The sequence below is a fragment of the Lissotriton vulgaris genome, chromosome 1_1 (genome assembly GCF_964263255.1).
Source record: "Lissotriton vulgaris chromosome 1_1, aLisVul1.2, whole genome shotgun sequence".
NCBI classification, from domain to species: Eukaryota; Metazoa; Chordata; class Amphibia; order Caudata; family Salamandridae; genus Lissotriton; species Lissotriton vulgaris.
This window is the reverse complement of record NC_141685.1, coordinates 595,153,034-595,172,499: the sequence shown is the minus strand read 5'-3', so window position 1 is coordinate 595,172,499 and position 19,466 is coordinate 595,153,034. Positions and strand designations below refer to the sequence as shown.

General features: G+C 44.3%; 1 protein-coding gene across 1 annotated transcript in view; it reads right to left on the bottom strand.

Annotated features, from left to right (window-relative positions):
- DNAI3 (dynein axonemal intermediate chain 3) overlaps positions 1–19,466 on the bottom strand; it is a 1,122,635-nt gene that overhangs the window by 654,942 nt on the left and 448,227 nt on the right. Inside the window, exons 12-13 of the mRNA XM_086954055.1 lie at positions 6,306–6,386; positions 42–164 (exon numbers count right to left, since the gene is read on the bottom strand). Coding sequence (XP_086810181.1) covers positions 42–164; positions 6,306–6,386 — 204 coding nt within the window. The remainder of the gene's footprint in view (positions 1–41; positions 165–6,305; positions 6,387–19,466) is intronic.

Genomic DNA, 19,466 nt, shown 5'->3' with positions numbered 1-19,466 from the left:
TCACAATAAACAAAGAAGCACAAATACATTAAAAAACTTACTTCAAAGAATCCAGGCAACCAGTGTAAATCCGATATGATGCTCTTATGGCCATTTTCAATTGACGAAACTGCACAGTATCTCACAAATTGGGACTCAGATAAGACTTTAATATCTAGTGCCGACTAAAAGGTAGAAAAAAAGACGATTTAAACCCTCCATGCCTATAATATACTCATATATATAAACAATAAAAACAATAACCCAGTGATTATGTGCAATATCATCTCAAAGTGGCAAATCATTTTAGATAATTTCCAGCAATGGGTACTATATGTGCAGCAAGTGACTGAAGAGAATCTTGTGTAATAAAGTGGGATTTGAAACATTTGGGCATAAATTACCATAAGGGGAAGAATTTTACCATAAATATATATAGCAACAGGGAAAACAATGTACTGAAAATGTATATACTCTGTTGCTTGAAATGTGTATTCCCAATTGGTTTGTAACCCGTGGTTGCTCCCATGAAATTGTTGTCGCGGGTTACTTTCTGCACTGCTTTATTGTTTGTTTTTATTGACTGTAACATCTTCACAACTAGTTGCTAACTGTTGGCCGTCCTAAAATTGTTTTGGTGTTATGTAATTTGTGAAGTGTATTGTTTTCTGTCTTTTCTGAATATATATAAAAAATTAAGAATAATGAAGAATTAATGAATGATGTTGACCATCTTATTAGGTAGTTTGGTCTTAGCCTTCTTAAACTAGTGGTAGCCAACCAAACAGCTAGCTAGAAGCCTCCGATTGTTTAGCACTTTTAGAAAGTAGACATTTCTTGTTTAACCTTTCTGTGTGCCTCAGTTTGTCTGTGTATTGACTGTCTGGTTTTGGAGTGACAGCGGTTGGGGATGTGCATTCACTGTAGACAGCCACTGGGAGGGTTGAGATGTGCCTGGCCCTTCCTGGATGACTCAGAGCTGAGCTGACTGGGGCTTGGTCGTATTTAGAGTAGTGGGAGGAGATTTCCTTGCACCTGAATAGGGCCTGTCTCCCTTTCACAATACTGTCTCTACCCCCTGCAGTCATGCTGCACCAGTGAGAACATACCTTGTTTGGACTGGGCTCAGAGACCCTTGCACAAAGAGAAGAAAGACATTTTGGTATTAGATCTAAAATCCCAGAATTTTGGACTACTTCTGAAATCAAAAGGAACCTTTGTCAAGGAGAAGAGCTGGGGAAGCTTCAGGAAGAGTACTGCTCTTTGCTGTGTGCTGTCTGGGGTTGGCCTGCAGTAGCTGTTTCTGCCAAAGAAAGGACAAGGGCTTTGCTGTGTGCTTTGTTCCCCTGCTTGAGGAAGATCTTCAAGGGCTTGAGTAAGCACTTGCCTGCTGTTCTGAAATCTGAGGAACACAAAGACTTCATCTCAAGCTCCCATGAATTTCCTTGCCAAGAGGTGCCTGTGACTGTGTTGGGCCTCTGGAGGTTGTTTCTGCTGTTGAGGGTTGGGAAAGCAAGGCAACTACAATAAAATCGGCGAATTGCTTTTTTTGCAACAGTTTTTCCGATGCAGCACTGCTTTGTGAAAAGAATCTCCCGACATCGCTGTGCCGCTGCCAAAACCGGCGCAGCACCTGTCGAAGCTGCAAGAATCGATGCATCGAGAGATCAAGGCTGAAGAAACTGACGCAGCACCGTTTAAAGCCGCTGCATCGATCGCTGATGCGTCGATCGCCGATGCATCGATTGCCCCCGCATCCCCGATTTCCACGCATCATATCTGTGCAAGAAGTTTCCGACGCATCACCTGCGAACCAGAATCATCTTGGACACAACGCATCACTACTCCTGCGTGTAGCAGAACTGTTGCATCGCCTCCCCATGGTCTCGGGAACTGACATATCTCTTTGTGTTCTCAACGCTTTCCATCTCTGCGGCTGTGTGTCCTTGTGAATTTCGTTGCAAATACAGGTACTTTGAGAGAAATCACGCATCTATCGTTTTCTACGGACCCAATTGCATAAAACCTTTTTAAAGTCATATTCTTAATACTTGTATGTTGGACTTTTGTCGTTTTGGTCTTGTTGTGTTTAGATAAAGATACTTTATTTTCTCTAAACTGGTGAGGTGTCTATTTGTGATGTAATTACTGTGTGTTTTGAGTACAAATACTTTACACAATGCCTTTGGGATAGACCTGTCGGCTCGTGCCAAGCTACCCAGGGGGTGAGCAGGGGTTATCTAATGTATGTATCGCCCTTACCCTGACTAGAAGCAAGGGTCCCTGTTTGGACAAAGGTACCTACCTCTGCCAACTAGAGACTCCCATTTCTAACATTGGTGGTCAGCGGATTTTAACTTGTATTTGTACTTAAACAGTGATTGGTGTACATCACTAGTTTAGTGCAGACCACCACGCAACCAAATACTGTGTTTTATTTTTGGTTCTATTTTTGATCTGACTCTAGCCATCCACGTATCATGTCTCTAAATGGTAAATCAACAAGTGAGGTTGCAGAATTGGAGTTTGACATTGAAATTGTCTTTACAGTGAGCCTAAGTTTGCTGAGCCTGGGGCAGCCCATGTGCTGGTGGTACCTGTGTGCTACAAGACCTTCCTACTGGGTCTGGCTCATGACATGCCTTTGGCAGGGCATTTGGGGTGCAACAACACCTGTCACAGGCTTGTCACTCACTTGTTCTGGCTCCAAATGCAGAGGCACATTGGCACACACTGTAGGTCTTGTCAGACTTTCCAGGCAAGTGGCAAGACACGAGGGAAATGTAAGGCTCCCATCCAACCCTTTCCTGTGTTGGGCACCCCTTGTGAGCGGGTGGGTATTGATATTGTGGTGCTACTGGAAACCAAGACAGCCTTAGGCAACAAGTTTATCTTGGTCTTGGTGGACCATGCCACCCAGTACCCGAAAATTGTCCCTCTCAGGACAATCACGGACCCTGTGGTGAGCTGTGCATTGATGGGGATCTTTTTCCCCATAGAGGTAGTTTCTGACCTTGGTCCAAATGTAATTTCCTGGTATATGAAGTTACTATGGGAGGAGTGTTGTGTAATGTACAAATTCAACACTCCTTACCATCCCCAAGGTAATGGGTTGGTTGATTCAACTGAACCCTGAAAAGCATGATAAAGGGTCTTGCAGCACCCATGAGACGTAGGTGGGGTGTCTTCCTACCCTAATTACTGTTTGCTTACAGGGAGGTATCACAGAAACCCTCAGGGTTCAGTCCCTTTGAATTGCTGTATGAGACCTCTGCATCTGGTGAAAGAGGGCTGGGAGAAAACTCTTGGTAAGACACTCCCACCCTACCCCACAAGATGTGTTCAGCTATATTCTGGCCTTCAGAAATTAGACTCTGCGTTTCAGAAAAAAATCCTCTGGTGAACCTGGAGGCCAGCCAGGAGGAGATGAAACTATGGTACAACCAGAATACCACTCTGGTTGAGTTTTAGCCTAGCCAAAGATTGTGGGGGATGGCACCAGTGGAGCCTTGTCTGCTCCCAGACAAGTGGACTGGTCCATTTGAGGTGGTGGAGCCCAACAGTGATGTGACCTACTTGGTCAACTTGCAAACTCCCAGAAAACCTTTGATGGTCCTACATGTGAACCACCTCAAACCTCACTTTTAGAGGTCTGAAGTGACAATGCTCCTGGCTAAAGATGATGGAATGGAAGAGAAGAGTAAGCCTCTTCCTGACGTCTGGTCAGCCAATGAGCATGATGGGTCACTGGATGGAGTGAGGCTCTCTCCCACCCTGACCCCAGAGCAGTAGAGGGACTGTCGCCAGGTGCTGGGACAGGCCCATCCCTGTTCCCCCCAACTCCAGTTTTCACCAACCATGATCTGGACACTGGGGATAGTTTACCTGTAAAACATAAAACTCACAGAGTAACTGACAAAGTCAGGGCCAGCATCAAACAAGAGGTTTTCAAATTGTTGGCATTAGGGGTGATAGAGCTCTCCAGTAGCCCCAGGGTTAGCCCAGTGGTCTTGGTTCCGTAAGCTGCTAAACCTGGTGCCACTCCTGAACTCCAAATCTGGGTGGAATACTGTGGGCTCAATGCCATCAGCAGGACTGACACGCACCCCATCACATGAGCTAATTAATTGGCTTGGAGCTGCCCGATACTGTAGTGTGTTTGATCTAACGTCTGGGTACTGGCAGATGGCGTTGACTGATGGGGCAAGAGAGAGGTCTGCATTTTCAACATCAGCGGGACACAACCAGTTCTGTGTCATGCCCTTTGGGTTAAACAACACTCCTGCCACATTCCAGAGACTAGTCAACCAGGTACTGTCCAGGCTCAAGGAATTCAGCACCGCCTACCTAGATGACCTCGGAGGAACACTTGCAACACCTCTGTGAAGTGTTGAAGGCCCTGCTGAAGGCAGGCCTCACTATCAAGGCCAGTAAGTACCAGAAAGGGCAGGGATCTGTGGTGTACTTAGGGCATCAGGTAGGAAGAAGCCAGATGGCATCCCTACAGCCTAAGCTCAACACCATTTTGGCTTGGGAGCCACCAAAGACCCAGACAGGGGTAAGAGCCTTTTTAAACTCACCAAGTACTACAGACGGTTTATCAAGGGATATGGTACAGTTGTTGCCCCATTGACAGAGCTGACTTCAAGGAAGCAGCCAAGAAAATTGAATTAGACCGATGTCTGTCAGACCACTTTTGATGCCCTGAAATCTGCCATGTGAACGGCTACCGTGCTCAAGGCATCCAACTTTTCCCACAAATTTGTTGTGCAAACAGATGCTTCAGAGCATGGTGTGGGAGCAGTACTCTCACAATTGAACGATGAGGGCTTGGACCACCCCGTAGCTTTCAGTAGTAGGAGGCTACTTTCCAGGGAACAGAGGTGGAGTGCAATTGGAAGCTGGAAAAGCAACGCACTACATCGCTCTTCTTGCGACTGTTTTTCCAATGCAGAACTGCTCTGCGAGAAGAATCCACACGCATTGCCGCGCCGCTGCTGAAACAGATGCAGCACCTGTCACTGTTGCAAGAACTGACGCATCGAGGGATCGCGACTGAAGAAACTGACGTACGCTGCTCTACAGTGACGTATCCCGGATTTCCACATATCTACCTGTGCAGCAAGTTTTATTGTGGCATCACCTGAGTTTAGATAGAGATACTTTATTTTTCTAAACAGTTGTGGTGTCCATTTGTCATGTTATCACTGTATTATTCTGTGTTTTGAGTACAAATAGTTTAAACAGTGCCTTTGGAATAGGCTTGTCCGCTCATGCCAAGCTACCCAGGGGGTGAGCTGGAGTTATCTAAAATGCGTATCCACCTTACCCTGACTAGATCCAAAGGGTTCCAATTTGGACAAAGGTATCTACCTCTGCGAACTAGAGACCCCATGTCTAACAAGTCCTAACCCCAGTGGAAACATATTATTTCATTGTGGAATGAGTATTTTTATAAATTCATCCCTACAAATTCCAAACCTTTTAATTTTTATATAATCCAGCTGGTAGCTGGGTATGTAAGGCTTTAACACTAAGGGACTGATTTAGGGATTGATTTAGATCTTGGTGGATGAGTTACTCCATCACAACAATGATGGATACCCCATCCGGCGAAATAGAAATTCCATAGGATATAAAAAGATATAAATAGATTTATATTTCGGCAGACAGGGTATCCGCCACCATTTGACGGAGTACCCCATTCACAAAGATCTAAATCAGGGCCTAAATCTTAGTTGAAATCTCAGTTTTTAGAATACCCACTCAGATACTGACTATTTAATGGCTAAACTACCAAATTCTAGAATACTGTCTTTTACCCACCCTCATCTAAAACTAAATAAAGTTAGAGGTTCAGAGGCAAACAATGCTTTACAAAAATGAAATACTTGTAAGCACATTGGTTATTGACCCATTTACTCAAATAGTCATAAAGACATTGCAATACGAATGTCTCATACAGTGTGAACAAAATCTACAAACCAAGGCATGCTTCTTTCAATCTGTACATATTATTCACTCAGTGGTGAAGCCACTTTTTAAAAGAAAGCCTTCTAGCCATAGTGCAGAGTTGCTAAAAATATGGAACCACATACAAAGTGAACTTCACCTCAACTCGTCTACTTGTTTGTTGATTTTTTTTACCCTAGTTCACAATTAGAACTCTTCTCGGGTTCTAGAAGTACGTGATATTAGAAATAAAGTGTTTCGTGTTTCAATTAAATGTGGCTTGAAAATACGTAACAAAAATCAAGGATGAGGGAATAAAAATACTGATTTTTCTCTTATGCAAAATTAAATTCAACAAATGACAATCATCTAACCTTGGGAGCTATTGGCTTGATCATACCACTTTTGGCAGTGGTCAGCTTCTCCTCATATGCTGAAATATCCCACATCACAATCTATGACAGAAAAAAATACTCCATAAAACAGAGGTTTATGCAATACTTAGAAATCAAGGCACTTAAAACTAAAAAGTAAATATCAGTTACCAATAGTAAGAAAAAAGAAAATACTTAACTGCAGCCCTGTTTCGCGAACATGGTATTTACTGCATTTATGAAAAGTATCAAATCTGGACACATGCAGATTCCCAGAAAACACATTTATATGGATTTATTTTAAAATATGTCAGTTCTGACTTATACCTATCAGAGCCTGTGTCCTTGTTCTTCTTTCAGCCCTTTCTTTCCTGCTTTTTTCTCTGACCCTTTCTCTTGTTTTCAGTAAATTACGTCATGTGGGGTTAGCTAAGTAAATGTGTCATAGTGCCTCAGGACACTGTTGTACAAACTGCGACTGGCTAACCTTGTAACAGAAATGCTAATGTTTTTGCATAAACATAAATTAAACACTTTGAAATAAAAAAAATAAAAAAATTGAAAATAATTGCAAAAGAAAATATTGCCTACAGGAGGCACTATTTTCTGACCTTTGTAATGAAGCTAATTAAACAATATCAGTCATAAGGAAACGCTATTTATTTGCAGTCCTAATTCTGCATTGAAGGGATCTTCATTGAAGGAATAAATGCTTGACTGATTCCCATTATTCGCGTGGACCCGTAACACTGTACCATAGCTATGTTCCTCATCAAATATAACACAGGGTGTGAAAAATCCATTCGTCCGTAGGAGAAAAACAGCAACCTGAGTCAGGCTAGCCTATCGTAGAGATTGTTGGATTGTGTTTATATTAGATTACAACATTTTTCTCGAAAAGCAGAATTGTTAATATCTATCACTTCAGCCCGAAGAGTTAGTGAAATCCAAGCCCCATCTTCGATAGAGCCATATATTCTTTTTCATTTTAACAGAGTACTATTGAGGACAAATTCCTCATGCCTCCTGAAGGTAGTGTCGAATTTTCTTATTTTATTCAGTTAATTGCTTTACTGATGACGTGTTTCCCAAAATCCTCCGGATCGGCTGTGCGATCCCACCGCTCATTAGAGATAAAAAAAAAGTGTGAACGTTTTATTCCCATGAAAGCAAGCGGATACATAAATCCAATCAGCTTTTCATTAACTATGGTCACAGTTGACACTTATACTCTACCTCTAAACACAGTGGCGGCTTGCAAGTACACCAATTGAAGGGGGGGGGATGGGAGGGGGAATAAAACAAATACACAAAACAAAATCAATACATGAAATAACTTTAAAAAACACTTACTGGCTCGTGCAGACATGTCCTTCTCGCTCTGGTCCTGACTTCACGTCCAGGGCCCTGACTAACCTGCTTATCTAACTCTGGCGCTGCTCTCAGCATGAGAGAAGTACCAGGATTGGAGGGAGCGGGGTCTCTTGGTGCTCTTGGAGGACAGTAGAGGCCTGTGCAGGCTCTCAACCCAGCTGTCTAAAATAGGTGGGTTAAGAAGTTTATAGTACACATGTCAGGCTGCCTGTCACAAGACCGCCAGTTGTGACAGCCAGCCAAAGGGACATGTGCACTGTAAACTTGTGCAAAGGCAGGAGGCGCGCAACGCCAATAGGGCTCAAAGGGCTTCAGCATCCCCCCCGTCGTGGGTGTCAGGACGGGGCTGAGACCGCTTCAGGACACACACACAGACAGTTTTTGAGCTACTGTAGAGTGGCTTGTCTGGCGACCCACTTATTGCTGCCGCACCAGAGTACTTCACAGGTCTTTACAAGACCATTTACTTGTTGTTGAGCTTTTGTTGGTTTCACACCACTTCTTAGACCCCCAGCATCTCCACTTTGCCCACTGATTGAAGAATTAGCCCCCCCCCCCCCCGAAATTTTTATTAGGCCTCCCCACCTCCCGAAATTTGGCTCTAGTTGCGCCTCTGTATGTAAGAACATGGGTACACCTGACACAAATTCCTAAATCTGGGAAAATAACTAGTGTGTAAGTATCACAATTTTGGAACGATGAAAATAATGGTGGACCTAAACAATATTTATCATAAACATATACATGCAACCTCTATTCAATGATATCAAAAATATTATTTATTATTATTGTTTTTATAAATAAAACTAGGCGTACAAATAAGGAATAAAACATGTAGTCCTCCATATTTAGGTTTACACTGTGTTCAGACAGTCAAAATAAAGAGATTAGATTCTTGTATTGACCCGATATCAAATACAGTATACACAGTGTCAATCATTGATGTATGTAAAACTGTTTACAATGGTTCAATATATATAAAAAACATACAAACGAAATAATCATATTATTGTGTACAGAGGACAATCGTTTCTGGCACTGCTCTTGGAAATCTGTGTCTTACGCGTGTTTCGGCTGTGTGCCTTCATCAGGAAGCCATGTACATAATAAAATGAAACCTAAAAAGGGGGTGCATGTACAAACAAACCATCAATCAATGTTTAAAAAGCCGGTCCTACTACATTATTAACTACCTAGAAATTGGGTATGGGTATAAACTCATCCCAGGAGGACAAGCAAAGTTAAAAACACTAATTGCAAACTAGTCGTAGTTATCATAAGCACATGTCAAATAGTTGAACTTGATGTTATACCATAGGTGCTAAGAATCCTTCACCAAGTGACAGAAAAATACCACAATATCAGAAACACCTAAGTTAATGAAGAAGTGATATCCCAAGCAAGAGATGAAGGGACAAAAATGAAGCCCAGAAAAAACTTTAGCATTAGAAGTGAGTAAGAGGAGAATGGAAAGTGTTGTTAATCCGGTAACTCCAAACTTGAAAGGAGTTCTCAAGTAAATTATTCATTATATCAACTTGAGTAATGTTACCTTGTGGAATCTTACAGATTTTTAAGCTGAGGATGGAATGGAGCCTCAGACTAAATAGGAGATTCTGTGCGGGAACAACAAAGCTTGGAAGAGTTGGAACATGTGAGGGCTGTACCAGTACTAGAGGTATGAAGGTGAGAAGATAACATTCATACGGGATACATTACCTATCATGAGTAGGAGCCCAAAGCTTTAATGGAGTCTGGATAGTATAAAATCCTGTAGTCCAGGTACAATGACCAAAAGATGGATAATGCTACTGTCAAACCAAGAATGGGTGAGATCCACAGTTATGTGAAACAACAATCAAAGCGATGTAATAAGCTTAAAGATGCACGCTAGAAAAAAAATGTTTTAATGTCTGTATGGACCTCGTCTATAGCTAGCTATGTTGTTCGATAGTTCAAGGGGATTAAGTCTCAGTATATCCAAGATAAAGTAATGGTATGAATGAGAACTTGATATATTCCCAAAGTGACTGCAAATATTATGGAAATATATGCCACATAATGGCGGTTAGGCGGTAGACAAATATAATATTCATAATATGCAACGTGAAGAAAGGTCTCATGCATAGAATAAAAGGCCAGGGAATCCCAATAACATAATCATCCATTATAAGGTGTATTAGAATAGTACCTGCTTAATATGCTGGTGTGAAAGGTATGAGATTTCTATCAGTTTTTAAGGGATTTTGCTTTTGCACCTTAACGGTTTAACAGCTGCCCTCGTGTTTTTGTAAGGGTCATGGCTGAAGGCACAATGTGCATCAACAAAAATGACACAAGCATCTGTTACTCCAGTGAACCTCAGCCTCCTCCCTCTTGGCCCCTTTGTGCTTGCAGACACTCTCTTGCTCTGCATCCGGAGTCCAGCCTACCATGAACAGCTTCATTGTAGTTTCTACCGGTGCTATAATTGGCTGACACATTTCCCGGTGCACCAATCCCAGAGCCATTACAGGTTCTGCGCGTGCAGCATATATGTGCAGCAAAATGCCCTTCCTCTGCAGGGTGCACAAGCAGTGAAGTGAATTTGATAGCGGAAGGTGATTCACCAGACAGAATCAATATACTGCATGTGCTAAAAACACGTACAGCCCCATGCCATGCACTGAAGATTACCATACTTGTACACTAAATAAACCATTATAGCTCTGCACAACCCCGCCCAATGTTGTCACTGTCCACATGGATTGAGGGGTGATGACTCTCAGGGAAAACTATCAGTGGTCAAAGCAACACAAAATGCATTCAGCACTGAGGGCCGGTAAAAGAACAAACCGAAACAGCTTATGTGTGTTCGTATGCTATAAAACCAATCAATCAGGGAATTGTAGGCGCGCTACTCACCCGTGAGGGTCTCAAGGCGTTGAGAATAAAAAGTGCCATCCAGCAGCCCACATAGCCATAAGGATCAATAAAGCATCTATTTCTATACCTGCTTTGTAATCACACGAGCTGACGCTCAAAGCTAAAGCTATCTCTAAATTGACCTAAAAACTGCCACTTTAATAGTTCTGGACATTGTGCTGCCTCATTATGCTCTAAAGGGTTGGTCACAGTTCATTTTTTCCATGCACTGAGTAAGGATCACCGAACAATGCAGCTTTGACTCTGAATACTGGTTCGACAACTTTAGTTTCCGCTTTCACTTACTATTTGCTCGGAAACTGGGAGAGGGGAAGCCACAGCAGGAAGCTGAGCTAGAGTTAGAGAGTGGGGGAGGTGTCAACGGCTGGGCTAGCTCAGGGGTGAGGAGATATTATATGCTCTCTCCTTGTTGTAAGAGCAGGGCCGGACTGACCGTAGCGGGCACTGGGCATTTTCCCAGTTGGCCGCCAGGGTGTGGGCCGGTTTTAGACTCCTGGGGGGTCATTTTTGTTACCAGGACTGGTTTTGCAGCATAGCTGCAATATCGGCCCCCAGCAACAAAAGCATCACAAAGCTTTCCTTCCGCTAGCAGCACCTCCACCACCGAACTCCCCCCTCCCCCCCCCTCCCTCCCAAGGGCTGGCCAAGCTCTTTGCCGGGGCTGGTTTTGGTTCCCAGTCCGGCCAGGGGTAAGAGGGGGGTCAGGTAGGAAGGAGCCGGGCTGCTCCTGTACCCCATTTGTTTTACTGAGTGTTGAACCACACCGGGAAAAAGTGGCCAGTAATCTCGGGTGCAGGAAGAGAGAAAGAAACAAACAAACAAAGAGAAAGAAACAAAGAGGCAGAAAGAAAGTAGGAAAGGAAAAGAAAGAAAGAACAAAACTGTCTATGTTCACCTTCAATGAGGTTCCTTTTGCTTCCTCCTATGCATGAGATTCACACTGATCATGCGGCCCTAGTTCCTGCCTCCTGTGAGCGCTGTCACCCAGCTCTTTGATGTGATATGGTTGACTTGCTTTGAAACAAGTGGAGCTTAAAGGATGACTGATACCAACATCTCAATGATATTTATTGGCTTTTAGACAACTTGTGAGCAACTGGTCACTGTATTTGGTGTTGGTGTCTCAGGCAACTTGTATTTCCACTCCTCACTGACAGCAGACTTTGCGCCGTGGCACCGGGCTCATGCCAGCCCACAGGCTAACTCTCAGCTGCCAAGGTTTCGGTTTGCTTATGTGTAACCTTTTTAGAATGTCACTATAATTATGAGTGACATTCAACAACTATGAGTGACACTTTCTTGAGAGCAAAATCAACCAATGAAGACGAGGGAAACATAACTATCAGAAATTATACCCATTTGAGCAACAAGAAACACTAAAAAGTTCTTCAAACTGAAGCATAGCACCAGAAATCGAAGGGCACTTGCCCAGTGTCTTTGTTACCTGATCGTACTGTTTAACAAACGCAAAGCTGACACGTTTTCAGACTGCTAATGTGTGATATTTAGATGATTCCAATTGGATTATGAGTAATATTGGAGTGTCAAATGTGTGACACTTTTTCACGAATAAATGAAAACAATGCCGAGTATTTGAGTCCCTCTGTGATTTATCTGTTATTGCACCCAGACATCGATTTCTTACGATAAGCACATGGTTAAAACAAGCCCGACCTACTCGCGTTGCCAATGGTTCTAGGCAGCATCAGATAAAGGAGTAAAAACAATGATTTTGTTCTGACTAAATAGAACTGAAAATGTTTCAATTCTGTCATTATTAAATACTGGTGAATCTGTAGAAGTGGTATTTCTGTTAGGAGTGCCTCAAATACTTGTGTTGTCCTGTTAACACCGCTTTCACCTGTAGTATCTCACTCTGACACTCGCATCCCGGCCTCTTTCTGAAATCATGTATATGCAGAGCTCGTGTCCTCACCCTTCAACAGTCTCTTTTCACTCTCTCCTTCTGCATGCACTTTGTTGCATCACCCCATTACCTGCTCTCTCTCTTTATCCTTCCCATCATGTAAAGACGCATTTCATTTTCTTGAATTTGGTGCTGTTAGCATTTCGACAGCCCGTGAATGGTAATTAAAATTCCAAATGTGTAACAATTGTTCACGGCGCTTGGCCAGGAGGCTACAGTTCGAATGATCAAATACTCAAATACATTTATCACCCAGTGATAGACAATATGAGAAAGCTTAACTGACTTTAGAAAAACTAGCTGGGCCCAGGCCAAATTCCTTAGCATTGAGGCATCTCTTATCAAACGAGGCCAGACTCTTAACAACTGCTTGGGGCAACAAATAAAGCTCTGACTGCTAAGTTTGTGTAACCCCACTCAGCTATAGTTCCTGGCTGCACATAGTGAAGCTATATTTAGATAATAACATTATATTTTGACTTTAGAATTTTTGTGCTGTTATGCAGGCAGTAGCACTAAAATGCATTAGGCTGACACCTGATGAGTGGTAGTTGACTGGGCAATCGTTCATGCAACAGAGGGTTGAAGATGGATCTTGGAATCTTATACTGACCCGCTCCCCCTTACCATTCTAGGTGATTTTAGCTGTCGCCTAGAAGCAAATAACAATGCAGATACCGCTAGGTTGTTAGACAATCTTGAGGCTTTTAACCTCAGACAACTGATAAGTGGATCCACCTATCTGGCAGGCCATACGTTGGATGGGATTTTCACTAGTGACCCTGATAGCACTGTTTCCAACCTACAAGCTTTACCATGGACAGACCACAAGGCCATTCCTTTTAAACTTAAACTGACCCAGATACAACCCAGAGCTCAAGCCAAATTCTCCAAGGCATTAATCAGGCGATGGGATAAAAACAATGATGGGGACTTTGAGTCGGCACTTACTTTTATCGCGACAACCCCAGACTCTGACAACAACAAGACAGCTCAGCAGTTTAACGACTGGCTAATATCAGCAGCTGATAAAGTCGCGCCCAAGAAGTCAGCGACTGCAAAAAGAGTCATAACGTCATCGCCATGGTACACTCCAGAACTTAAAAGCTTAAAAACCAACTGCAGAAGAGCGGAGCGCCAATGGCGGCAAAACTATGACAATTACAAGAAAGTCATCTACAACCGCATCATTCTACTATATAAAGAAGCAATTATCGCCGCAAAAAAACTGTTTTTTATTGTCAAAATAAAAGAGGCTGGCAATTCCACCAGGGAATTGTTCAAATCAGTTAATTTGTTGACTAAACCTCAGCAAGATAAAGCATTCAAGCCAGATCAAAATGTATGCAATACAGTGGCTGACTACTTTCAAGAGAAGGTGAGAGAAATGTACAATAATTTCCCAAGCCCTGCTAGACATCAGTGCCCAATATTAGCCCACAATGCAAGCTGACCTGTGAGGTTCCGTGACAATCATAATGGTGTTTTCCGACTCGTTCGAATATGGACGAGTTTGGTATCTATGAACCGCAAATGATGAGTTTAGTGGGTGTACGCGTTTTCGCTACGCTGGCCTGAACCGTTCGTCTTATTCGTGGGTTTCTCCATCTGAACCCACGGGTTCCATTTTAGATACGGCATCCATTTTGTCTCTTGCCCTCAAGTAGCCAGCGAACGGACACTGTTCGCTTCGTGACCCTGGGATTCCCAAGCTCTTGCGGAAGACACGTGTTCCTTTGAGGGTGTCTTCATGACGAGGGGTATGACACTGCAAAGGCAGATGGCTCCGCTCAAGGCTCATCTTGCCGAGCCGGTCTATTGTTTCAGCCGTGCATGCATTAGGCACGAATCCTTTGATCTTGCAATCGTGTTTCCCCCTATACTCTTTTTCAATCTGTTGTCTATCTCTGTCTTCCTTGCACCTGTTTCTGTCTCTTCTCTTAACTCGTTTACAGCCAGAATGGAATGTACTTAATGGTGGGATAACGTACTTTAACAGTTGGGAACCGGCGATGCTACTGTAATTATATTCTGGGAACCTGAAGCGACCCTTTTGAAGTTTACTGTGGGAACTGAGTTGTAACCTTTTGTTCGCCATGTTGTGCTATGACTAAAATATGCATAAAAGGAGCGATCCACGGTTGCAATTTGAAGCAGTCTCCTAGAACCTACACACGGTGTACTTCTTGCGATCTCTGTATTCCCTGCAGTAAATAAACTTCGATCTTTGATGCCGAAGGAAGTGTCCCGTGTCTCTGTGATTTGTACGCCAGAACAGGTAACCCACGAAGGTTTCAGGTGTTGTCCCCTGGCACCGCTGGGTCTTAGAATAACCCAGTCCTTCACCTGTTTTCAGCCAATGAACAACGAAGAGGTTCAAAAACTTCTACTTTCCACAAAATCTGGTGCTCCTACTGATCCTTGCCCCCCCTTCTATTATGCTTTCAAGCAGCACATAAGATCTGCAAAAATCTGGCCTCTATTCCGAATCAAGTTCTAGCCACTGACTGTTATCCTACAACTTGGAAAATGGCGGCTATTACGCCTCTTTTAAAGAAACCGAATTTAGATCCCAGTGAGCCTAAGAACTATCGACCCATAGCCAGTCTCCCTATTACTGCAAAAGTGCTAGAAAAACAACTCAGTAGAGTGTCAACAGACTATCTTGACGAAAACAACCTGCTGGATACTTCACAGCACGGCTTTCTCCTGCTTCACTCTACTGAGTCTGCACTAATTCTTGCTGCTGAAGAGATACGCAGGGCTGTGGATGTTGGGGGAAGGGCGGTCCTCGGGCTCCTTGACCTGTCAGCCGCTTTTGACACCATAAACCACACTGTCATGGTTCCGTGGCTGAGGGATATAGGGGTCGAAGGGACCGCCCTGTCCCTACTGTCCTGCTTTCTGGAGGCAAGGGAGCAGAAGCTGTTTTGGGATGGCATGCAGTCAGAGAGTTTTCACCTCCCCTGTGGAGTGCCGCTGGGGTCGGCGTTATCGCCAACCCTGTTTAATCTGTATGTCACTCCTCTGGCCAACTTAGTAAGGAGACATGGCTTTGGGTTGGTTTCATATGCTGATGATTCTCAGCTCATTATTTCCATCACTAACCAGCCAGAGACCACAGCAACCAGGTTTCATGTCTGCCTCACTGACATCATGGCCTGGATGTGCCAGAGCTATATGAAAATAAATACAGAGACGATGGAGGTGATGGAGTTTGGGCCAGGCCAACCCTTTTCGAACCGGGCTTGGTGGCCGTCAGAGGCTGGAGAGTGTACCTGCCCAGTTGAAAAGGTTAGAAATCTAGGGATCATTTCCGATAATAAACTGAATTTTTGTGCTCAGGTGAATAGTCTCATCTCCTCATGTTTTCTCCTTTTAAAAACTTTTAGAAAATGTTTTTCCTTTTATACCCCAAGAGCTCAAAAAAAACAGTGATGGTAGCTCTTTTTCTGTCAAAGCTGGATTATTCTAATGCACTGTTTTTGGGAATTGCAAATTCCAACTGCAGAAATTGCAGTCCTTACAAAATGCGGCAGCCAGACTTCTCCTGGGGTTAGGCAGAGGACAGCCAACCTCAGCTGTTATCAATGGCTGCCCATTAAACAGTGCATTCAATTTAAATCCTTAACTTTGGTATATAAGGCAATAAACGGGGGGAGTGCAACAGATGTTCAAAAACTTTTTACATTATACATTCCCTTACGTGTCCTCAGGTCGGCTAGTCAAGGTTTCATAGAAACTGTGAAGTTCAAACGAGCCAGATGGGAGGCCGAACTATAACATACTGTGCGGCTAAGCTTTGGAACAAACTGCCTCAGTCCCTGAGATGCCAGCCAAATCTCCAGCGCTTCAGGAAGAATCTAAAAACTTGGCTTTTCACTACCACATAGGCTCTGTCACCACTCATTTTTCACCCTCACACCTCAGCACAAAGACGCTTCGGCATTCGAGCACTTTATAAGCAATTAAACATAAACATAAAGTGAATTGGGGTCAGATCCACAACCTCTGAACTGCCTGCTCTGTTCCTTTACCTAACTTATGTGTCTGTTTGGTCTGGATTGCCCCCTCTTGAATGTCCTACCATCCTATCAGCTTTCTGTGCCAGAAAGTGTAACAGCTTAGGATGACATTATGCACCCAGTCATCTGTTCATTTACTCACTCACACACTCATTCATCTACGCACTTACCTATCTCTCCATGCACTCACTAACTCACCAACTTGAGCATCCACTATCTTAACTGGGTGTGTTGGAGTGCGAACATTTCCTAGGCGTGCTGCAAGCGTGTGCCCTGGGTGACCCCTTCTTCATATCTGCTCGCTGTGTACATGGGACATAGGAATCTAACCTCACTGTCTGAAACCTCTTGGTATTCGGCCATTTTCTTCCTAATTGTGGCCAACAGTGCAACATTCTAAGTTCTGACATGTTCTCTCTCCGGTGACTGGATTGTTTTTTCTAATTTATCAAGTTGCTGGCGAATGTCCTGTAACACACCATTTTGTTTACTTATGCATACCCCTAGAACTGTCACTTTGAAGTCTTCCTATAGTGTGGACGTGCTAGTGACTGATCCTGTATTATATTCAAAATATTCTTTGATGGCAGACATACCTCAACTTTGAAAATCTGGTCTAACAATGCCGCCACTGGGAAGCACCATGGAAATTGACTAGGTGTATGTGTGGGGAGGTCCAACACTAAGCAGACTGGGGCGTGATCTGAGAGGGTTCAAGGCAAGTGTTCCACAATGTGCATCTATGTGCTGACCTCCTGTGATGCTAACCAGAAGTCTATCCTAGACCATGTATGTGAGTGGCAGAAAAGCATGTGCATTCCCGTATCCCCAGATGCCTTAGCCTCCAAATATCAATGAGGTTCTGCTCCTCCAGGCCTACCTTGAGTACCCTAGCTGCTTGTTTGCCAAATCTATTGATATTAGTCTACATGTCGAGTGCTGGGTCTAAGCATGTGTTAAAATCCCCACCCGCACTTTTGGAGCTGGTGGTAGTTCATGCATCCACGCCCATATTTGCACAACAAGCATTGGAAATGCAATAGGTCTCGCACCATTAGAGTTAGTGCTTTTAGAATTGTTTATGGGTTTTTCTTGTAAATGTTTAGCATTTTTGTTTCCTGTAGCCAATGCTAAAGAATTACAAATAAAAAAAGCCATAAACATTTCTTAAAGCTCTAACTGAAATGGTCTGAGACCTATTGCACTGTGTGAGGGTGAGGGGTTGAGGGTGAGTGAGGGTGAGGGTGAGGGTGGGTGAGGGTGAGTGAGGGTGAGGGGTTGAGGGTGAGTGAGGGTGAGTGAGGGTGAGGGGTTGAGGGTGAGTGAGAGTGAGGGTGAGTGAGGGTGAGGGTGAGTGAGGGTGAGGGTGAGTGAGGGTGAGGGGTTGAGGTTGAGGGTGAGGTGTTGAGGGTGAGTGAGGGTGAGGGTGAGTGAGGTGTTGAGGGTGAGTGAGGGTGAGTTAGGGTGAGGGGTTGAGGGTGAGTGAGAGTAGTTGAGGCTGAGTGAGGGTGAGTGAGAGTGAGGGTGAGTGAGGGGTTGAGGGTGAAGGTTTGAGGGTCAGGGTGAGGGGTTGAGGGTGAGTGAGGGTGAGGGGTTGAGGGAGGGTGAGTGTGGGTGAGGGTGAGTGAGGGTGAGTGAGGGCGAGGAGTAGGCATGAGCGAATTTTGCGGATCTCGCGTTCGCGAATTTTGCGGATTTGCGGATTCGCAATCCGCAAAATCCGCGAATTCCCGCGAATTTGCGGATTTTTTTTTTTTGTGTTCGCCCGTGTTTCTGCCAGTTCGCAAGGGTTTTGTACACTTTCGCAAATTGCGAACTTACCTGTCGGGTCGCAAGTTTCGCGAACTTGTTGTTTCTACGTGTCCAGCCTGTTTGGGACACTCTTCGTCATCACTGCCACTCTCTGTCACCACTGCCACTCTCTGACTACTCATGCCACCCTCTGGCCCACCCATGCCACCCTCTGTTTCATCACCACACCCTCTGGTTGTCCAGTGTACATTATTTTCGGCAAAGCAAAGCACACCTTCCCTGCCTCAAGTGACCTGAATTAATTTGGGGCTGATTAATGTGTCACAGAATATTTTTTTAGCTGGCACCTGCTTCCTTAGTGCGCCCTGATTAGTGATCTTTTGCACTTGCTTTCATTGTTGCAAAATTAGTTACAACACCTGCCCTGCCCCAACTGACAATAATGAATTAGGGGCTGATTAATGGATTTTAACTTCCAGCCTGGCTCCTGCTTGTCTCCCTTAGCTGTAATTCAGGACCTTTGTGGCATATGTGTAACTATTCTGAGGTTCAGAGCAGGGTCACATAATAGTTTCAACTGGCAACTGAACTCTGGAGGGGCCCCTCAGGAAGCACTACAGGAAATGGCTACTAATGATGAGCCTGAACTTTTGAACCTGGTAAGTAGTTACTTTCAGTTTTGCTAAGATCGTATTTCTGCAATTTTGCACTTATTCGCGGGGCGCGAACTCACGCGAACAGTGCGAGCAGTGCGAGCAAAATCCGCTGCTCGCGGATTTGCGGATTTTGCGGGAGATTCGCAAATCTCGCGGATTGCGGATTTCCCGAAAATCCGCAAAATCCGCGAGCGGAACGGATTTTCCGCCCACCCCTAGCGAGGAGTTGAGGGTGAGTGAGGGTGAGTGAGTGTGAGGGGTTGAGGGTGAGTGAGGGTGAGGGTGAGTGAGGGTGAGGCTGAGGTGTTGAGGATGAGTGAGGGTGAGTGAGGGTGAGTGAGGGTGAGTGAGAGGTTGAGGGTGAAGGGTTGAGGGTGTGAGGGTGAGGGTGAGTGAGGGAGGAGGGTGAGGGGGTGAGGGTGGGGGGGTGAGGGGGTGAGGGTGAGGGGGTGAGGGTGAGGGTGAGGGTGAGGGGGTGAGGGGTGAGGGTGAGGGGGTGAGG